Genomic DNA, 19,393 nt, shown 5'->3' on the forward strand with positions numbered 1-19,393 from the left:
GCCTAAATGCGCAGGTACCGTCCATTATTCCGGGAACTATCCTACGTCCTTTCCCAGGACTAGAAATATCTTTAAAATAAATTTAAATATTGATTCGCCGGTTAAGAAGTAAAGTAACTGACGAACACACTTTACTAATTTTATATCAGTGTCTAATATATTATATTGTAATATCCATTTTGATCATTAGCAAAATTTGAGATGTGATTGTATATGATCAGAATTGTATCAGAGCTAAGGGAAGGGGAGGACATATATAGTGAAGATGCGTTAGTGAACGCGCAAAGTAGTTTTGCCGCGCGTACCGCTTTTACCTAGTGTGTTTTCGTCACCAATTCGGTGAGTTGCGGAATTCTTTGCGGAATTCTTTACGGAATTGCCAATAATAAAATTACGGAATTTTCATAATTCAGAAAATTGAGAATTCATTAGAATATTTTCTGGAAAACTCATTGAGGAAATCAATATCTCCCACTTTTTATATGAGTTATTATATCGAACGTGAGGTTGTAGATAATTTGATGCGAGATTACTTATAGTCAGTTATAATACCAGTGGCTGTGTTACAGGGGTCGCGGGGCTGACAACATGACGTGCTTTAAGCTCCTGGTAAGTTCATTTTATTATTTAAAAAAAAAATTATTAACTGTGAGAAATGGCTCATATGAAAAAAGGTTAAATATAGTTTTTTTTTTACTTTAGTAGAAAAATATAGCTAAACGCTTTATTTTTATCAACATTATTTATGAAAGCAGTTATTAAAGTAGATTTAATGATAAAGAAAAATAGGTACAGAACGCCTTAGTAAACATTCATAAAGCTAAGTTCTATACCCGCTAAAAGTACATTATCTGATGTCTGAATGAAAGCACATTTTAAAGCTTTTAATAAAATATTATGTTCTTGATGCATGAAAATAAAAAATCTATAAAAATTTCATCCTTTTATGAGAAAATCATTATAATTTCATGAAAGACAACAAAAGCTGAACATCGTATAAAGCTTTTAAAAGCTTTTACTTCGTAATAAATATAAAGAGATAGAGGAAGAAAAGCTTCTCTCAAAAACTTCGTTTAAAAGCACGTAACTCGTAAGCTCTAATTAAAATTTGGATTATTGAAATTTTAACCAAGTTGTCATTACAATATAAGTTTTAATTAGCTTTATATTTATTATTTACTAGATGACGCCCGCAACTCCGTTGCGCCAAAATTCGTTTATCGCGGGGAATCGTACATTTTTCCGGGATAAAAAGTATCCTGGGCCTCAAGCTATCTCCATACCGAATAAGCAAAATCGGTTCAACGGTTTGGGCATGTAGAGGTAACAGACAGACAGACACACTTTCGCATTTATAATAGTAGTATGGATTAAGCATTAAAGCGTTTATTTAAATACAAAGAGTTAAATTACTTTTGTTGGGTTCGCTCGACGACGGATATTTAATTTTTTCTTAATTAGTAAAAAGTAAAAGATTAAGTATACCAAAACAAACTTAGGAATTGGCAACCTTTGCAGTTATTCTGATGAGTAATGATGATGCTCAAGTAAATACAGAAACTTTTCTTTTAAAGCGCTTCCCTTTCTGTTAAAAGTATTCTCTCCCACTAGAATAGTTTAGTTTGTAAAAGAAAATACTAAGTTTTTACTTTGCAAAGTGGTCAATGAATATTAAAACCTGAGAGAATAAAGTTAAAGTTTCAAATTGAATGACTAAAGAAGAAAACTGAAAATGCTGGATAAGTTTTCTAAGCGTTATTAGCTCCATTATTTTCGGTCCGGAAAACGGTATTCTTTTTGGGATTCTTTACACTATCGCACGTTAAATAAAAGTGTAATGATAAACTTACAGCTTAGTTTTTTAACTGTACTAGTTTTTGTTAAACCTATTTTTAACAGTTTCTTGAAAAATTTTTTGTGTATCCTAGGTATAAGTGCGTTACTATTTTTTTCTAGCCTTTTACTCAGCTTACTGTTATTCTTTTGTGTTTTTTTTGCTTTATGTGTGCCCTTTAAACAAAATACCTCCTCCAGGGCACATCACTATTTTTTTAAATATTTAAAAATAAGTAATGTACTCGTACATGTGTTTTTTGTCCAATTTACTCTCTTTTATTTCATGAAATCTGTGTATGGTAACAGGGTACATAAATTTTGTCATGATATTCTATCGTGTTATTTTACGGAGAAAAACATTTTCATACACCATCAAGTCACAAAATCAATTTTAATAAAAATTGTTTATTAAAATTGATTTTGTGACTTAATGGTGTAGAAGTAACGGGCATGTAGAGAGGCTTTGGCTAATACTATAATATCTGTATGGACAAATTTTGTATTTTACTTTATTAATTTTTGGAAACTTACAGTTTACGTGCATATAGAATCTTAAATTTACAATACAAAAAGGCCAAATAAGAGTCTTTACAGATAGAAAAATACTAATAATAAAAACAAGGCAGCGATAGACAATGGTCACAAAATTACTATTTGGAATTGTTATCGATAGAATGAAAATTAAAATGATAATATACTAGCAAAAATATGTAATTTTTAGAAAAAAAAATGAAGCAGACTTTACGTTTTGTAATAAAGTGATTTTGATAAAAAAAGTAATGTCGAAAGCGAAATGCCCGCATTTTGACGATACGTTTGATAACTGAATTTCTGGTGTCGCAATATTAACTGACCCACTTGCAGTTATTCATAACAAATATTAATTAAAAATGGTAATGAAATACACAAATACTCGCTTTCACGAACATTTTTTTACTTGCAGTTATTTCGGATCTTTAATTTCACATTTTCATTTTTTTATTCTCCTGCTCTGCCTATCACATGATACTGCCTTTTTAATCGATATGTCGAGAAGCCCTGAAAAAGGCATAGGAAAGTTTTAAATATTATGAAAAATGTACGATTACGAACGAATTGATAATAAATTTCGCGAGCAACATAATATTATGCTTGAACTTTTTAGGAACCTAAAAATGTTGGAACAAAAAGTAGGATGTGTATGAGTCCCCCCGAGTCCACTGTGAAAGTTGGAGCGCTGAAAGAGTGTTTTTTTGCTTTTGCAAATTCATAACTCGGGGCGCTTGCACGTCATATAAATTACAAATAAAAATCTGTTTCAGCTCTGCTACTTTCACAGTGAACTTACACATTTACACATACATGTATAAGGGTCATTTACACCCTAAAACGTACTATCATTTTGTTTTGTTACACCATGTAGAATTGTAACTTCTAGAGAGAGTACTAGAAGACTATAGTAATAGGGCAGGTAATCTCCACCAGACGATATAACCGAGAGTTGACAACACTGCCAGACATATAAATAGTGCATTGCGAAGTACTCGTAACTACACGTCAATGAACAAAAACCGCTCCCATCGTAAATTGTATATTGTTCTCGATCCCATCGACTCCGCGCAAAAACGACGACATGCTGATGTCTCAACTGACTGCTTTATTGGCAGGGAACCCGACTTTTTGCAGCTGGATGCAAAATATCTGAGTTGTACAATTTGTTGGATAAATTGTTTCATTAGTAGAAGACGAACCGTAAGCTCCAATTTCACCAACGACTGTTAAAGTTAACGCTCGAATTAGTATCACGTTACCTCTTTCATTCTTCTTATGAATGAAAGAGAAGACATGACATTTTAACAAGCTGTTAACACTAACATACGTTGGTGAAATTGGGGCTCTGGCTCTCATATACGGGGAAGCCGATCAATGGTGGCACTGGTCACAGGCATGACCGTGCACGGGAATACAGAAGAAAAGGACTCCGGTCAGTCCAACCTGAACGATCGACCCTTCCGTATATGGGGCCTTTTTTGATCGGGTTGTCAATGCAATGTTTTAACTGTCTGCTGGTCTTAGCATAATCCAAACAAATTACGTTGATTCGTTGTCTATGGATTAATTTCTCCGATCTATAATTAATTACATAAAATATATAAGCACTATGAAGCGGATTACAATAGAAGGCCGGGATTAAGGTTTATTAGTTTTTGACACCACTTATTAAGACTTTGTCGCGCTTCGATACCTTCTCTATTCTGTCTTAATTATCGTGCTAGTATCTGAATATCATAAGAGAAGAATACTTGTAAATAAGTTACATCAGTAGACGTGGTAGAGCCATGCTCCGGCACGAATGGGAGGGCTCGACCGGAGAAATACCACGTTCTCACAGAAAACCGGCGTGAAACAGCGCTTGCGCTGTGTTGTTGATAGTGAGTGAGTTTACCGGAGGCCCAATCCCCTACCCTATTCCCTTCCCTACCCTACACTTTTCCCTTCCCTTCCCATCCCTACCCTCCGCTATTACCCTATTCCCTCTTAAAAGGCCGGCAACGCACCTGCAGCTCTTCTGATGCTGCGAGTGTCCATGGGCGTCGGAAGTTTCCATCAGGTGACCCATTTGCTCGTTTGCCCCCTTATTACATTAAAAAAAAATGTTGCGCCAAATCGACTACCAGTAAAAATTGGCACTCAACGTTCATGCGAAATTCAACTTTCTAGCTCTGACTAGTGACTAGTAACCACGTACGTACGCTAATGATCGTGATCGTTTTTTTTTAGTTAAAATTTTTTAAGGGCACTTCAAATCTAAAGCTACTTAGCAGAGTTTTTGAATTTCTTATCGGTATTAATTATTAATAATTAGATATTAAGAAAGTTTATTGGAAATCAAATTATTCATAATGAAATAATCACAATTAATTATTCTGTTTGAAATTGCTAAAACAATTTTCGATAAGCAAAGAGGCGGTATATTGAATTATACTAAATTACGCTTTTGATGGAATAACTAATTATTTAATTAGATATTATATTATCGAGTCTCTCAATACAGACTATTTATTCTTAGACTAAAGGAAAACTAATTAGACTGAAATTAAACAGGCTAGTATCTATAATAGTGATAGTGTAAATACGAACGTGTGTCTGTCTTTAAGCTCTTTGCTCCTTAACAGCTAAATCGTTTAAGACACTTGTCAAGCCCGGGTAGGTTAACATAGCATACTTTCGGTTTGACAAAGGCTTTGTTTGTTAAACATTTTCCAAAGGATTTGTGCCCTTGTCTTACCGAAAGTACGAATTAGGATACTTTTTGTCCTCTTGTTACTGTTGTACTCACGTAGCTGAGGACTCATTTTTGAACTTTTGTGGCATGGTATTTCGATGGTCTTTCCCGCGACACGGTACCGCACGCGGCGCGGTGACGCAATTGCGGCGACGTGACGCAACGTCATTGTTGACGCGCCCGGAACTGCACTCCGAAACTCGTAAATGTCTCCACAGATTCTTATCGCATTGTTTAGGGTATACACGACGAACTTGCAGTAAAATGTGAAAATTGTAGTAATAATCGCAGTGAAAAGTTTTTTTGAAGGCGGGTGTTTCGCTTTCATTTCACTTTTAGAGTTTTTTTTGACATAAGGGAGCAAATGAGCAAACGGGTCACCTGATGGAAAGCAACTACCGTCATCCATGGACACTTGCAATATCAGAAGAGCTGTAGGTGCGTTGCCGGCCGCTCTCTTCTTGAAGGTTTGCAGGTCGTATAGGTCCGGAAATACTGCTGGTTACAGTTCGTTCCACAGTTTTACAGTGCGCGGCCGAAAGTTACGCGAAAAACGCACGGTGGAAGACTGCCACTCATCAAAGGGATGAGGATGGTATAATTTTCGCGTGGGACGATAGCGAAAAGTTGCAGGAGGTATGATTCCGAACAATTCCTCAGAGCACTCCCCGTTACGACCGATAGAGGATGCAGATTGCAGAGTGAAGCTACTGTAGTTTTTTAGTACCTATTATTTTTTGCTGCAAAAAAATTCCACAGAAACCGTGTATTTTTCTGAAATAACAATTAATCAATACCGGCCTTCTCATGCGCCTCACTCTATATCTGTGACAAATTACAGCAGAATTAGTAGTTTTAAAGATCTAAGCATATGAAAATAGACGGCTGGAAACGACTTATACTATGATTGTAATGAAGTACACTATGGAGTAATTATTATACAATCATTACAAAACATACGACATTATCCCGCGAGCATTGACGAATAGAAAGCGGAGGGGTCAAGGTCTCTTCCGCGTCACAAGTCACAACATGTCACGACTAACGTGACCATACGTCACGCTTTCTGCGGGACTGTTCCGTTTTCCTCGTTTCGGACTCTTAGGCCGTTTATCCCGCTGTGACAGTGAACCCACTAGGTTTAAAATGTCCCGTTTTTTGTAACAAAGCATGATTAATGCAATAAAAATAAAATTTAACGCAATAATTGAGTATCTTACAGTGTATTTGTGTAAACACCGTTATCCTAGAAACCATCAAATGAGACCGTCAAAATGAACAACTTTTTCTATGAGAACAATGCTGGGAACTCAAAAAAATGCCGTTTTCATACCCATACGGATGCCCGAATCGGCAATTTGTATGGGTATGAAGACGGATTTTTTTGAGTTCCCAGCATTGTTCTCATAGAAAAAGTTGTTCATTTAAACGGTCTCATTTGATGGTTTCAAGGATAACGGTGTTTACACAAACACACTGTATACAACCGCCTTGAATCTTACGTGTTCGCATAACGCAATGTAGAGGCCGTTTAGGAAAAATCTGTTGCCAGAAGAATTTTTTTCCGACTCGTTCCTATTATATAGGAAGTCACTAATTTCTTTTAGATAAACTGTATAATAAATACCGCGTTCCCAGCTAATATTCTAAGTCCTAACAGCGTCCGCAGTTGTCCCACTTTGGTAAGAAAAATATGGTCACGTGGGTCATGACCCAATGACGCAACGTCAAGTGCGTGAGCTTTACGCGTTACGCCCAAACTCGCACGATGCGTAAGAAAATCGCACAATACGCGTAACTAACGCGCTAACGATCACGTGTGCGTAAGTTACATGAGCGTGACATGATCATGAGATACCAAAATTAATTACTTAACTATTTTAACTACATGACGCCCGCAACTCCGTTGCGCCAAAACTCGTTTTTTTTGGGATAAAAAGTAGGTCCTATCCTATGTCCTTTCCCAGGAAAAACAGTAACTTCATACCCAGGAAAATCGGTTCAGCGATTTGGGTGTGAAGAAGTCACAGACAGCTTCTGGCTTGTCACGCATTTGCATTTATAATATTAAGTACTAGCGGCCCGCCCCGGCTTCGCACGGGTGGACATTGATTTTTAAATTTTTTTTTTTCAATCTTTATTTCTTAGTCAATCTTTATGTTAAGCAGAACATAAAAATGGTTTACACTATTTAGCCTGTAACTACTATATTATAATTATTATACACATTTTTATTGTACTTTTTTATATTTTAAGTGTTATGTTTGATTATTTTATCCTTACCTACAGAAGATACTATTATTTATACTATTTTGCAATTTCTAAATGTATTTTTTTTTGTTTAAAGTACATATTTTATGTTTTTTTTTTGTAGTTTTATGCTTACCTACATGCGTAAAAGATTCCATTAAAATTGGGTTAAAGCTTCCCTGTAAACGATATTTGATGTTGTTTTATTTTGTGGCAGCAAAATAAATTGATTATCAGCAGCTCCAACTCGGGATAGGTCAACGTATAGTTGACCATGAGTAAAACATTCCGTTTGTAGATCAAAATCAATCAAAATCAAAATTGTTTTTTTTTTCTGAATAAATTTAAAATAAATGTTTTCAGAATGTCCTACATGATGCCTACCACCTCGATCGATACCTACTAATTTGAAAGTCTGACCTAATTATACTTCCATCGGCATCGTGGGTATCACAGACATCGTGGGTATCGCAGACACAATAGATCTTCAATAATTGTTATGCTGGCAGCCGGCTGCCGCTATTGGAGATTTATAGTTATAGAAATTAATTATAATAGCAATCAAAAATAATAGTAATTCAAAACGTAATGAATTAATGAAGCACTATAATATTATCCCATCAATGAAGCGGCACCCGGCTGTCGCATAACTATTATATTATAAATCTATTGTGTCTGCGATTCCCATGAACGAGGTAATAATAATTAATATTTACGTGGACTCTCCGGGCGAGCACACCCGCGCGGCGCGCCTTGACGACGCCCAATTCGCAACGTGCAGCAGAAATCGTAATATTTTAATTTCGCCATAACATTAAAACCAAACGTCCAATTTTAATCATTCAAAGACCAAATATTATCTACATTAACTGTACTTAGTAATAAAATAATTTATTTTGATAAGAATTAATGCCATGAGTAAAATAAAGGCATTTAAATGTAGTCCAAAAACATTTCAAGATTTTTTAATAAAAAAATGGTTATTGTGCCTCACTCAACACAGATAGGTATAGTGTGTGGCGGACTTTTTTGTAGATATTTAAAAGATCTACAATTACTTAGAACATTTTATGGTTCTATATTTTATAGTTTAGGTAGCGTACGCGAAAAAAGTAACATTTCTGGTTGATTTTTTACACCTTGCGTCCGAAAATCCCAAATATCTTACGGAACCCTATTTTTTTCCAAAATAAAATTTAGCCTATGTTCAGCAGAATTAATGTAGGATTCCAATGGTAAAAGAATATTTCAAATCGGTCCAGTAGTTTCGGAGCCTATTCAAGACAAACAAACAATCAAATCTTTCCTCTTTATAATAGTAGATAGATTATAAAAGTTTCCAGATGGCCAAACTGCAATTGGATATTTGTAAAATAACAACATTAAAAGCTACAAACTCTTCATGCTAAATTGTTTTGCCTCCGTTTCTCCGTTATGTTGCGGAAAAAAATACAAGATAAAATCAAATCCAATAATAATTCGAGAAAAATCTATATATATAAAACTCAAAGGTGACTGACTGATTAACATAGTGATCTATCAACGCACAGCCCAAACCACTGGACGGATTGGGCTGAAATTTGGCATGCAGGTAGATGTTATAACGTAGGCATCCGTAAGAAAGGATTTTGATAAATTCCAACCCCAAGGGGTTTAAATAGGGGATGAAAGTTTGTATATAATAAGCGAGCTTTTGAGCGCGAGCGAAGCCGCGGGCAAAAGCTCGTTGAATATAAAATTGGGAGTTATAAATTTTATTTCATAATTTAATTAATATTAATAAGTTCATAATGAACTAGTAAATCACGATTAAGATCTTTGTCTTCTCGAAACGAGGCCGACGTAACAGATGACAGCGATTAGAAATAATTACTTCATCTGTTACATTATGCGGGTAACAAAGACGAAAGGTAAGAAGAGACGATGAATTACGGAACAATAACTACAAATTCATTCGGGAGGCAAAATTTGGTATCCAAAATCTTGTTTTAGTTAATTAAAATAACGTTTATTAATCTGTGCTAAATCAGAGAAATATTAATTTTTTTCTTCGATTTTACTTCGGCTTCGACTTCGGCTTCGGCTTTAATTTTTTTTCGTTCAATCTATTGTAGTGGCACTAGTGGCTGTTACACCATCTTGTTTTTTAAGCATTGTTAAAGAGTTCCTAAATACTTTCTATTGTTATTGCAAAGTTCATATGGCAATAGCTTATGCCAGTGACCTAAAACAAGTGACTTTTGAACTTAGTTTTATCTTCTTATATTCTTCTATTAAAAATGAACAACTGAGCCAATAAGGCTAAGTTTATTTTTAATTTCTGAGAAGGTAAGCTTAAACGGTGAGAATTAAAAAAATCTATACTTATATAATATAATCGTAGAGGTAAACTTTTTGTACATTGAAAATAAACTTGAAAAAACGAGTAAGTTTTTTCAAGTTTATTTTCAATTTAGTATGTAAATATTATGATAGTTCATATATTTGGAATGTAAATATCTTTGTAAGGAACCTAGGTAATTACTATCTAAAGCTTAATTTGTATGTGGAAACTCGTGAGGAAACTCGTGACTCTCGCCCATACATAAGTTTGGTCTTTCAGCGCTGCTACTTTCACAGTGAACTCTCTACAAAGAACACGTGCACACCCTAAATTATTATCACTTAGTTTTGTTTCACCCCGTATAATGACGAGAACAACAAAAGAAAGGAAGCACAACAGCATAGCGTTTCTGTGCACATCCGCGTGTTATCACTCACGGAGATCTGCTCCACAACCACCCACTCTAACACATGACTCGTTAGCCGAAATCATTGTTTCGAGAAATAGTTAACGATTGAAAGCATATTATAAATGCGAAAGTGTGTTTGTTACCTCTTCACGATTAGGCAGATGTACCTATTTCGATAAAATTAGGTATAATAACTCCCACACCGGTTTCGGTGACGATGGCCGGTTTCATTGAAACCAGGCCAGTTACGCAGGAGTAATTTTATAGTCCCCAAGTGTGTGCGCGGTACACGAAAGCACTCTCTATTCCTTTACTCTCATAACCCACTGGGTTATGAGAGTAAAGGACTGAAGACCGATACGACCGGCGAGAGATCAGGCGCAGGATCGACTTTTTTTTGCCCATCCGACGCATGGATCATCTTACTTGTCAGACAATCAAGTGATCAGCCTGCACTGTCCTTACCAAACTTTGAAATAATATTATGTTTCCAATGTAGGAATCGAACCCACAACCTCCGCGTCAAGAGCCACGCTCTTAACCACTGGACCACGGAGGCGTTATTATAATAGAAAATTAGGTATGGAGATACTTTGAGTATCGCGAAAGGATAATTTTTATCTCAGAGAAAATGGGCGATTGCAGCCCAATAAACAAAATTTGGCACGCCTTTACTTCAGTAAGTTGCCTCAAACTGTTGTAGCTTCTAAGCTACACACTACAGTTCTGAATGAACTAGCATTCAGAACAGCTTACTGACTTTTGAGAGCCATAATATACGAAGCGATGTAGGAGTGCATTAATGTACCATCGAGGATATAATCCTAGGCCGTCGACAGACCATCGTCATTTGGTCTAATCATGTCAATTCAATGTTAATTGTGATCTCGCGACTGGGTTTCACATAACCCGACCAAACAACGTAGGTCCCCCATCTGCCTAGGAATCAACTTCTCTGATTATATTGTAGAATGTAGAGTATCTGTAAAATACATCCAGTTTGCATATATCAAGGAAATAAGGTCACGAAGTGGTAAACTAGTTTTTCATTGACTGTACGGTGTACCTCATATATCTTCAACATAAGGGTTGTCGGTACGTTAAACCGAGTTTATCCTTCATTATCTCCGCAAAGTACGCGTGTGTGAAAGTTAATTGTTTCTCGTACAGAAATTAATACCGCCATTAGAGTTGACATACAAACGTCAAAACCACAGGTCACGGGTTACGTAACCCGACGGTAAGGCCGTGGGCGCGGTACATCGCTGCACTTGTATTGGGCTGACATTACGACTGTACAGGAAAGCAGTAATGTACAACGTTCGGCGTCTGCCGGCCGCTAACTTTCGCCGTTATGTCATTTCGCTAAACCTATTTTGTTTGTAATAATAAGCATAATGTCTATTGTATTTTGTACCTTTGCTTACTTGCTGTCCTAAAACGTCTGGATAAAAAATTATAAAAAAATTCGGAGCTAATAGTAAGATTTTGCTACATTGGAACCATTATCTGTCTTATAGTTCCAAAAATTTAGTGTTTTAGACAATTTCTTCTCCTTAGAATTAGAATTCCAGACGAAAAATGTCATAACATTACTTACTTAACGTTCCCTCCTACATAATAAGTGTGACCATGCTGGTTTTCCACAAGCCTAGAAACAGGAAAACAGGCAGAAATGTCATAAAAATATTACTTTATGGGTTCATCATACAGTAGTCACTACAGCTGACCCCTCAGCAATTGGCCTTTCCTCAAGGAAGGTAAAGGTTGGATTCGCACGTGACTAACACGGAACATTAGCTGACATACACAACATAATATGCCATGTCATATTACAGCATCACATACAATATGCCAGATACGTCATATTATACAAATTGTATGAGATGCGACGACACATCACATCGTTATTTCTAGATTTATCGCGCATTATGACCTATCCAAATATGTAACATAGAGCTTAGAGGCAGCACATAATATTACTTATTAATACAACGACAAAATTGTAATTTTGTGTTTACTTTTCTTACAATAAACACAAGCAAATTCTATTTATAACCTTTAGGAAACTTTGAACTTCGAAATTCCTCGCCCCGCGAAACCGAAATACTACAAAATTTTTGTAGGTCTGTAAATATAATGTAAACTGTTAGAGGCCAATAATAAAATTTATTACATCATAATATAGGATCAATAGACAAAAATAATTAATTGTTCTTGTGCATGCTGATGCTGAATGTTTATCTCTCGTGTATCGAAAAGAATAATCGCTAATTCCTAACAATAAGAGCGAAAGCACTAAATCCCACAATCTGTATAATCCACATTGACATTAGGTTTTTGCATCGACCTTTGGTTGTGCAATCGGAACTCATCAGCCGTCAGTGCAGACGGCAGTAGGAAGCGCCAACAATGAACTCGTGCGAACTCACCGTTAATCTTTTATTTACACTAATTTAACAATGAGCTGTTAACGTTTAACGTTTTTTGTAAAGTATAGAGATTCTCGCATTAACGATGTAATTGAAATGCTAAATTAAAATAATGTTTTTTCTTATGTAAATTAGATCTAACATAGATTATCTGCCGCACTCAGTGGAATTTAGAGATTACTTAAAATTAATTTATCGAAGTCTAATTGAAGTGTTTCACAGAAAATATATTTATGTCAAAAACTTCACTTAATTACAATAATTAAGTAATTTATTCGTCTTTGAATGCGACCGTTAATTAATCAACGTCGACTTACACATAATCGTCTGTTTTATTTACATGGTAGATTGTGCGTGAGATGTGACAATTAGCACACAATGCGGCCGTGCTAAAACACGTAATGCTACACAAAAATGTGGGAAACTAATTTCTAGTAATCTAATATGTCTTGAAATGCAAAATGCAGAAAGAATATCTAGGTAGAGCCAGTTTCTTGTCACTCCACACTTTCTCCGATGAAATCCAGCGGGAACCGTATATTTTAAAGGAAAATAGTAACTATAGGTTTACCAGGATCTGATGGCAATTTTGGACAGCAGATTTTCAAAAAATATCCTTGTACATTGGATAAATTTTTATATTTGCATGTTTAAAACCCAGAATCAGCCGCTTTCAGAAAAAAAGGATCAAAATGTTTTATTCCAATTACCTAGGTATTGCTAGAGTTAATTTATTTTTTCAGTTTTTGCCATCAGATTCTGGTAGACCTAATAATATCAATTTTGATACGTTTCAATTTTGTATTATGCATCGTCAGTTACGTCTCCTCTCGAACCGATTCGTTGTAAGCTGCTATATAATAAATAATTGGTAATGTTAAAAGCACGAGCTTGAGCATTTTGCCTCGTTCACTCTATTTAATTTATTTAATGTTAATAAAGTATAGCTAGTATAGTAGCTGATTTGCAGCCTAAGTATACTTAGTAATAATTGGGTGCTGCTGGTGTCTATGCATCGTGTTTGAGGAAGCTTCATTTCTTCATCAGCATAAATGGGACGCATGGTCTTAAATTTTCGAAGCTATTAGAGGACTTTTCTGTAAAGTATATTTTAGGTCGGGTTTTATGATACATAAAAAACCTACTCAAAATTTATGAATCCATAAACCGTATCTATCGAGATATTTTCAGAACAATCGCCATAAAACTGGCTGCGAAAATATAATTATGTTGAGAATTTGCATTTTGATAGCGAACTCATTGTTTCCAGTTGCTTCAGAGTTTTGCAAACAGTTGCATTAAACACTCTATATTTTCAGACTAGATTCGGTCGTGACTTACCTATTATATGGATGTATAGTACGACGTTTCTACAGGTTTTGGTTGGGGTTGTCATTTAAACCATTAGCTAATTGGTTTTATTGTAAAGACAACATTCGTTTGAAATCCAGCGTAGAGAACATTTGAATTCAATACCTAACTTATTACAGTATTAAAAAAATAACTAACTGCTTTCATAATTTTAAGGTTAAAAAACGTAGGTAACTCCACTAAATAATCCTCTAAATATGTAGTTAAAAATTTATTTTATGCATCTGATTCAAGTAGTAACAACGCGAAATCACATCATATAAGTTAATTTGGCAACTCTACATTTTTATCGCATTATAGATGTAGATACCCACGTGATCCAACTTTCGACCACATGATCATTGTGATTTGTGATCGTTTGAATGCTCATCATCCGCTGTTATCTAATTCTGACTTTCACAAAATAATGACTTGGAAGGAGGTTTTCCTTTTTCTCAAGTCGACAGACCGAAAGTTCGCTGCAACCTTCAAAAAAGGACACATTCTCTTTTAATTTTATAATACCTTACATCTACTGATATAATGCATAGTTTCTGAATATTTTTGAAGCAGTCAGAGGTACAGTAACTTAAAAATCTAAATCTTAAAAATTGATGCACTTTTGACTGTAATCTGCAGTACCTACCTAGATCTTAGAACATTAAATGAATGAATTAATGAATATTATGCTTTATTGTACTCAAAATGTACAAACATAATAAAAGAAGTTACTATGATCTCAGCATCAGCTCGCTTTATCGCTTTGAATTTATAATAATAATATATAAATTTCACATGTGCCATAGTAACAATCCATACTTAATATTATAAATGCCAAAGTGTGTCTGTCTGTCTGTCACCTCTTCACTACCAAACCACTGAACCTATTTTGCTGAAATTTGGTATTAGAGACACTTTGAGCCCCGGAAAGGACATAAGATAGTTTTTATCCCGTAAAAATGTGGGGTTCCTGTGCATTAAATGAATTTTGCGTTAAAAAGTAATCCATACTTCCATACTAATATTATAAATGCGAAAGTGTGTCTGTCTGTCCGTCTGTCTGTCTGTTACCTCTTCACGCCTAAACCGCTGAACCGATTTTGCTGAAATTTGGCATGGAGATACTTTGAGTCCCGGGAAAGGACATAGGATACTTTTTATCCCGGAAAAAATGTACGGTTCCCACGCGATAAACGAATTTTGGCGCAACGGAGTCGCGGGCGTCATCTAGTTTTAAATAATTTCTTCCGTTTTTTCCACATTTTCCTCTATTTCTTCGCTCCTATTAGTCTTAGCGTGATAATATATAGCCTATAGCCCTCCTCGATAAATGGGCTAACACTGAATGAATTTTGCAAATTGGACTAGTAACTAAATAATTATAACGTACCCGGTACCACATTTAGTTTAGCTGTGAATACATCTGCCATCTACTATAATGAATGTAGTATACACAGAAATAATTATTACTTCAATAATAATTAATTAATTAAATTCATACATAATTATATTTTTTTTATAAAACATATTATGTAAGCCATTTACTGCACAGTTATTTAATGTCATTTGAAAACAAACTACTTATAATATTTTCAAATATTGTATTCGTCCATTTCCACATTCTACTCTTCAGCCTTGGAAATGCTAAGTAATATATTTATTAATTATTCGATTATAACTATAGTTGATAAAAAAATTATGTTGCATTAATAGAGCTACAATATTATTAATACAATTTTAAACTATTCGATCGTGAAACCATTACCCATAACTTCTTTGGGGTAAACTTAAGCAGTACTTAATTGAATTTTAACGATAGCGTAGCAATTTCGACCCAAAACTAAGTCAAGTTCTTACGGTCGGTTTAAATTGTTCCGAACATAATGGAGAGCTAGCAATATATTATACGTTGAGATTATAATTATGGAGGGATGGGTTTGGATTAGGATTATTAATTTATGGATTTAAATTGAAAGATTGGTCACAAACTACGAGCATTATTTAATTTAATAAAATATTTTATCACAACAAATAATGTTTTATTAGTAAGGTGTTAGCCGTAATATATGTTAAAAATTCGACGAGTCATCGTAAGCTCATCTCGTACGTAAATGGCGAATATTTAAAGTTTAATTACACAAAACAATCATATCCAACATAGAAGGTAAAAACAATTCCATGGAGTCGAATTTCGTAAGACTGTAATTGCTCGTCTCAAATGATAAGTTCTGGAAGACCGCAGTGCAGCCTTGAGGTTTCACAACTCGGAGACAAACGCCGAATAGAAACTATGGTCAATGTCGAATAGTATTTGCATTACCTCTTAAACTTTCACGTGTTTAGTCACTTTTCGCATTAAAATACATGCTCGTGTTTAACATGTTAAGTAAGTTATTGTCAGCCTTTTTGCTTGTAAATGGCAGTTTTTTTTTTTATTCAAGTAATGATTTCTTGCATGCTTATTTATTTACATGGCCAGTGACTCTGTTAATAAGCACGGCTAAGGGCGTTTGTGCACTACACGGAATTTTACCGTCCGGCGTTCATAACTTTCACGTTTGCCATATAAATAAGGTAGGAAATCGAGATGCCGCGCCGCGCCGGATGGTAAAATTCCGTGTAGTGCACAAACGCCCTTAACTGGAAGACCGAGCTGTACCCAGGAGTAGCTTTATAATTTTTCTCATTCGATAATTTTTTTTTTGTTGCAGGTGGTCGGAGTCCTAATGGCGGTGACGCTAACGGCAGCTACACCGAAAAAGCATTACAAACGTGATGGTAACTATTTTGAATCTAAATCATTAGTTATTACGCATAAAGTAGGTATACATAAAAGAAGCATCAAAATAATTTTGAATTTTGATCCTTAGTTGACTTACTGACTTACCTTAAACTTAAAAATATTCGCGATAAACTCAGTTTCAGATCAGTCATTGTTAGGCGGCCATGATGCTGCTTACGAATTATGAAATATTACTGCTTAATATAACATACCAAATTCCAGCAGCATTTTGATTTTCCCGGTATTGACTAAAATGTTTGTGAAAATGGTTAACACTTAGCACTGACACATTACAACAAACCGTTAGTGCAAACATCAGCAACTGCTTCTGAACACTCGAGTATGTACAGTCATTGCAAAACCCACGTTAAACGTAATATTTAAGTGTTTTACAATCATCGCTCTTGGTGTTTATTTGCTGTACCAACTAGACCCTACTTCTTTATCTGAGAAGTTGAGAAAAGTTGAATCGAGTTTGTAAGAACTAAAAAGTGCAATCAGTGTTGAGTTCAACCTTCTTCAGTTTTTTCACAGAAAAAAAGAATTGAAATCTTCTTACTATTATTATATTATTGTATTTGGGTGTTAGTAAAATTATGTTTATTTTTACAGCTCCGGTGAGTTCATCATACTTACCACCAAAACCTTCTTCCTCGTACGGAGCCCCTCGGCCATCGAACAGCTACGGACCACCCAAGCAGTCCTATGGCCCGCCGAAACAATCGTACGGCCCACCTAAGCCGTCGTACGGGCCGCCAAAACCGTCGTATGGCCCGCCTAAACCATCGTATGGCCCGCCTAAGCCGTCGAGCAGCTACGGAGCACCAGCACCCTCGTCCAGCTACGGAGCACCAGCTCCCTCGTCCAGCTACGGTGCACCTGCGCCGTCCTCCAGCTACGGAGCCCCCCCGTCCTCGAGCTACGGTGCTCCTGCCCGACCGCCGGCGACCAGCTACGGCGTCCCCACCGGCCCGTCTACCACCTACGGCGCCCCGTCCAGCTCGTACGGCACGCCATCGTTCGGGGGCTCCTCCTCCGGATCCTTCAGCAGCTCGTTCGGCTCCGGCTCTTTCGGCGGGAGCGGCGGAGGCATCTCGTCGTCCTACGGCGCCCCATCCAAGCCCTCCGGCTCCTACGGCGCTCCCGCACCGTCTGACTCGTATGGCGCTCCAGCACCTTCCTCGTCGTACGGAGCTCCATCCGGGGGCGGAAGCTTCGGAGGTAGTCACGGGAGCAGCGGCTTCGGAAGCTCAGGATTCGGCGGCAGCAGTTTCGGAGGCAGCGGATTCGGCGGTAGCGGCCCATCGTCATCCTACGGCGCCCCGGCTCCCTCGAGCAGCTACGGAGCTCCCTCAAGCTCGTACGGAGCCCCGGCCGCCCCACCCTCCACCAGCTACGGCACCCCTAGCTTCTCGAGCGGTGGCGGATCCGGCGGCTACTCCTCCGGCGGCTCAGGTGGCTACTCGAGCGGTGGCGGACACGGAAGCTCAGGTGGCTACTCATCTGGCGGTGGTTCGGGCGGTTACTCCTCGGGAGGCTCTGGAGGCTACTCCTCGGGCGGCGGCTACTCGTCTGGTGGACACGGAGGCTCCGGTGGCGGCGGCTACTCATCCGGTGGAAACGGCGGCTCTGGCGGTGGATACTCGTCTGGTGGGCACGGCGGCTCCGGCGGTGGATACTCATCTGGTGGACACGGCGGCTCCGGCGGTGGATATTCGTCTGGTGGACACGGCGGCTCCGGCGGTGGATACTCGTCTGGCGGACACGGCGGCGGCTCAGGCGGCTACTCCTCGGGCGGCTCCGGTGGCTACTCCAGCGGCGGTGGCTATTCAAGCGGCGGTGGACACGGCGGCTCCGGCGGCTACTCCAGCGGCGGCGGCGGCGGCGGTCACGGTGGCTCGGGCGGCTACTCCGGCGGCGTGCCGGCCACCATCAGCCAGAGCTACGACTCCAACGGCGGTTACGTGTACTAGGACGAGGTCGGTTAGTCAATGAGATTCTTACAGTAAGGTATTATAAAGTCATCAGTATTCTTAGCTCGCTCCAAACGTCCCCCAACCGACGATACGGTTGCCCGTTTGGGCCGACGAGCTCACAGGAAGTGAGAAGACAAGAGAGTTACCATTACGAGACGCCTACTTATACGTTAAGAACTTAACTTTATCTTGACAAGATGATGAGCGAGAGGAGATAAATAAAATTACGGACGAAAATATCATTTGTTAACCGAGAACATACTACAATTTTATCTCTATGTAAATTCAAATAGATGGGTTTATTTCGACCATAAGCTTTAACAAAATGCGACGAGGCCAAGACTGGACGTGACTAGCATTGTAATCTCCGCCCGGCGCCCACTGTCGGTCTTAATTTTTTGCCCAGTAGAGCAGAAAACTGACTCACTCTTGACTTTGTCGCTGTTTCACTAACTTTAGAACTAAAACCGATTTAAGAATATATATTAAAATCTTATTTTATGACTATAGGTATAAATCATTTTTCAATATTCATCAATATTTGTAAGAACAAATTAATTATGTTATCTGTAACTGTCCCTAACATTAGAATGTTTTTTTTTTAATCGTTTTCGTATGTTATTACGAATATTTATTTTTTCTCGTCTGCTCATTTTTATCGTAAGAGTTATATTTAATGAATTGTACAAAAATTAGGGTAAGTCACATATTTTGTATAAATTAAAATATTTTGTTAAAAATTAACTTTTTTATTTAAACCAAACCTCTAA

The 19,393-nt window shown here is 37.3% G+C and overlaps 1 protein-coding gene across 2 annotated transcripts; it reads left to right on the forward strand.

Annotated features, from left to right (window-relative positions):
* The first annotated feature begins 295 nt into the window (after window positions 1–295).
* LOC121725642 (glycine-rich cell wall structural protein-like) lies at window positions 296–19,140 on the forward strand. Of its 2 annotated transcripts, XM_042112671.1 has the most exons (5): window positions 296–339; window positions 570–609; window positions 16,577–16,643; window positions 17,260–17,753; window positions 17,811–19,140. In XM_042112671.1, exons 2-5 carry the CDS (start codon window positions 589–591, stop codon window positions 18,618–18,620), a joined length of 1,392 nt encoding a protein of 463 aa, XP_041968605.1. In that variant the 5' UTR covers window positions 296–339; window positions 570–588; the 3' UTR covers window positions 18,621–19,140. The 2 variants fall into 2 exon arrangements, with proteins under 2 accessions (XP_041968605.1, XP_041968604.1); XM_042112670.1 differs by having other exon boundaries at window positions 17,260–19,140.
* The last annotated feature ends 253 nt before the right edge of the window (window positions 19,141–19,393 follow it).

Source organism: Aricia agestis, chromosome 3, assembly GCF_905147365.1.
Source record: "Aricia agestis chromosome 3, ilAriAges1.1, whole genome shotgun sequence".
Classification (NCBI taxonomy): domain Eukaryota; kingdom Metazoa; phylum Arthropoda; class Insecta; order Lepidoptera; family Lycaenidae; genus Aricia; species Aricia agestis.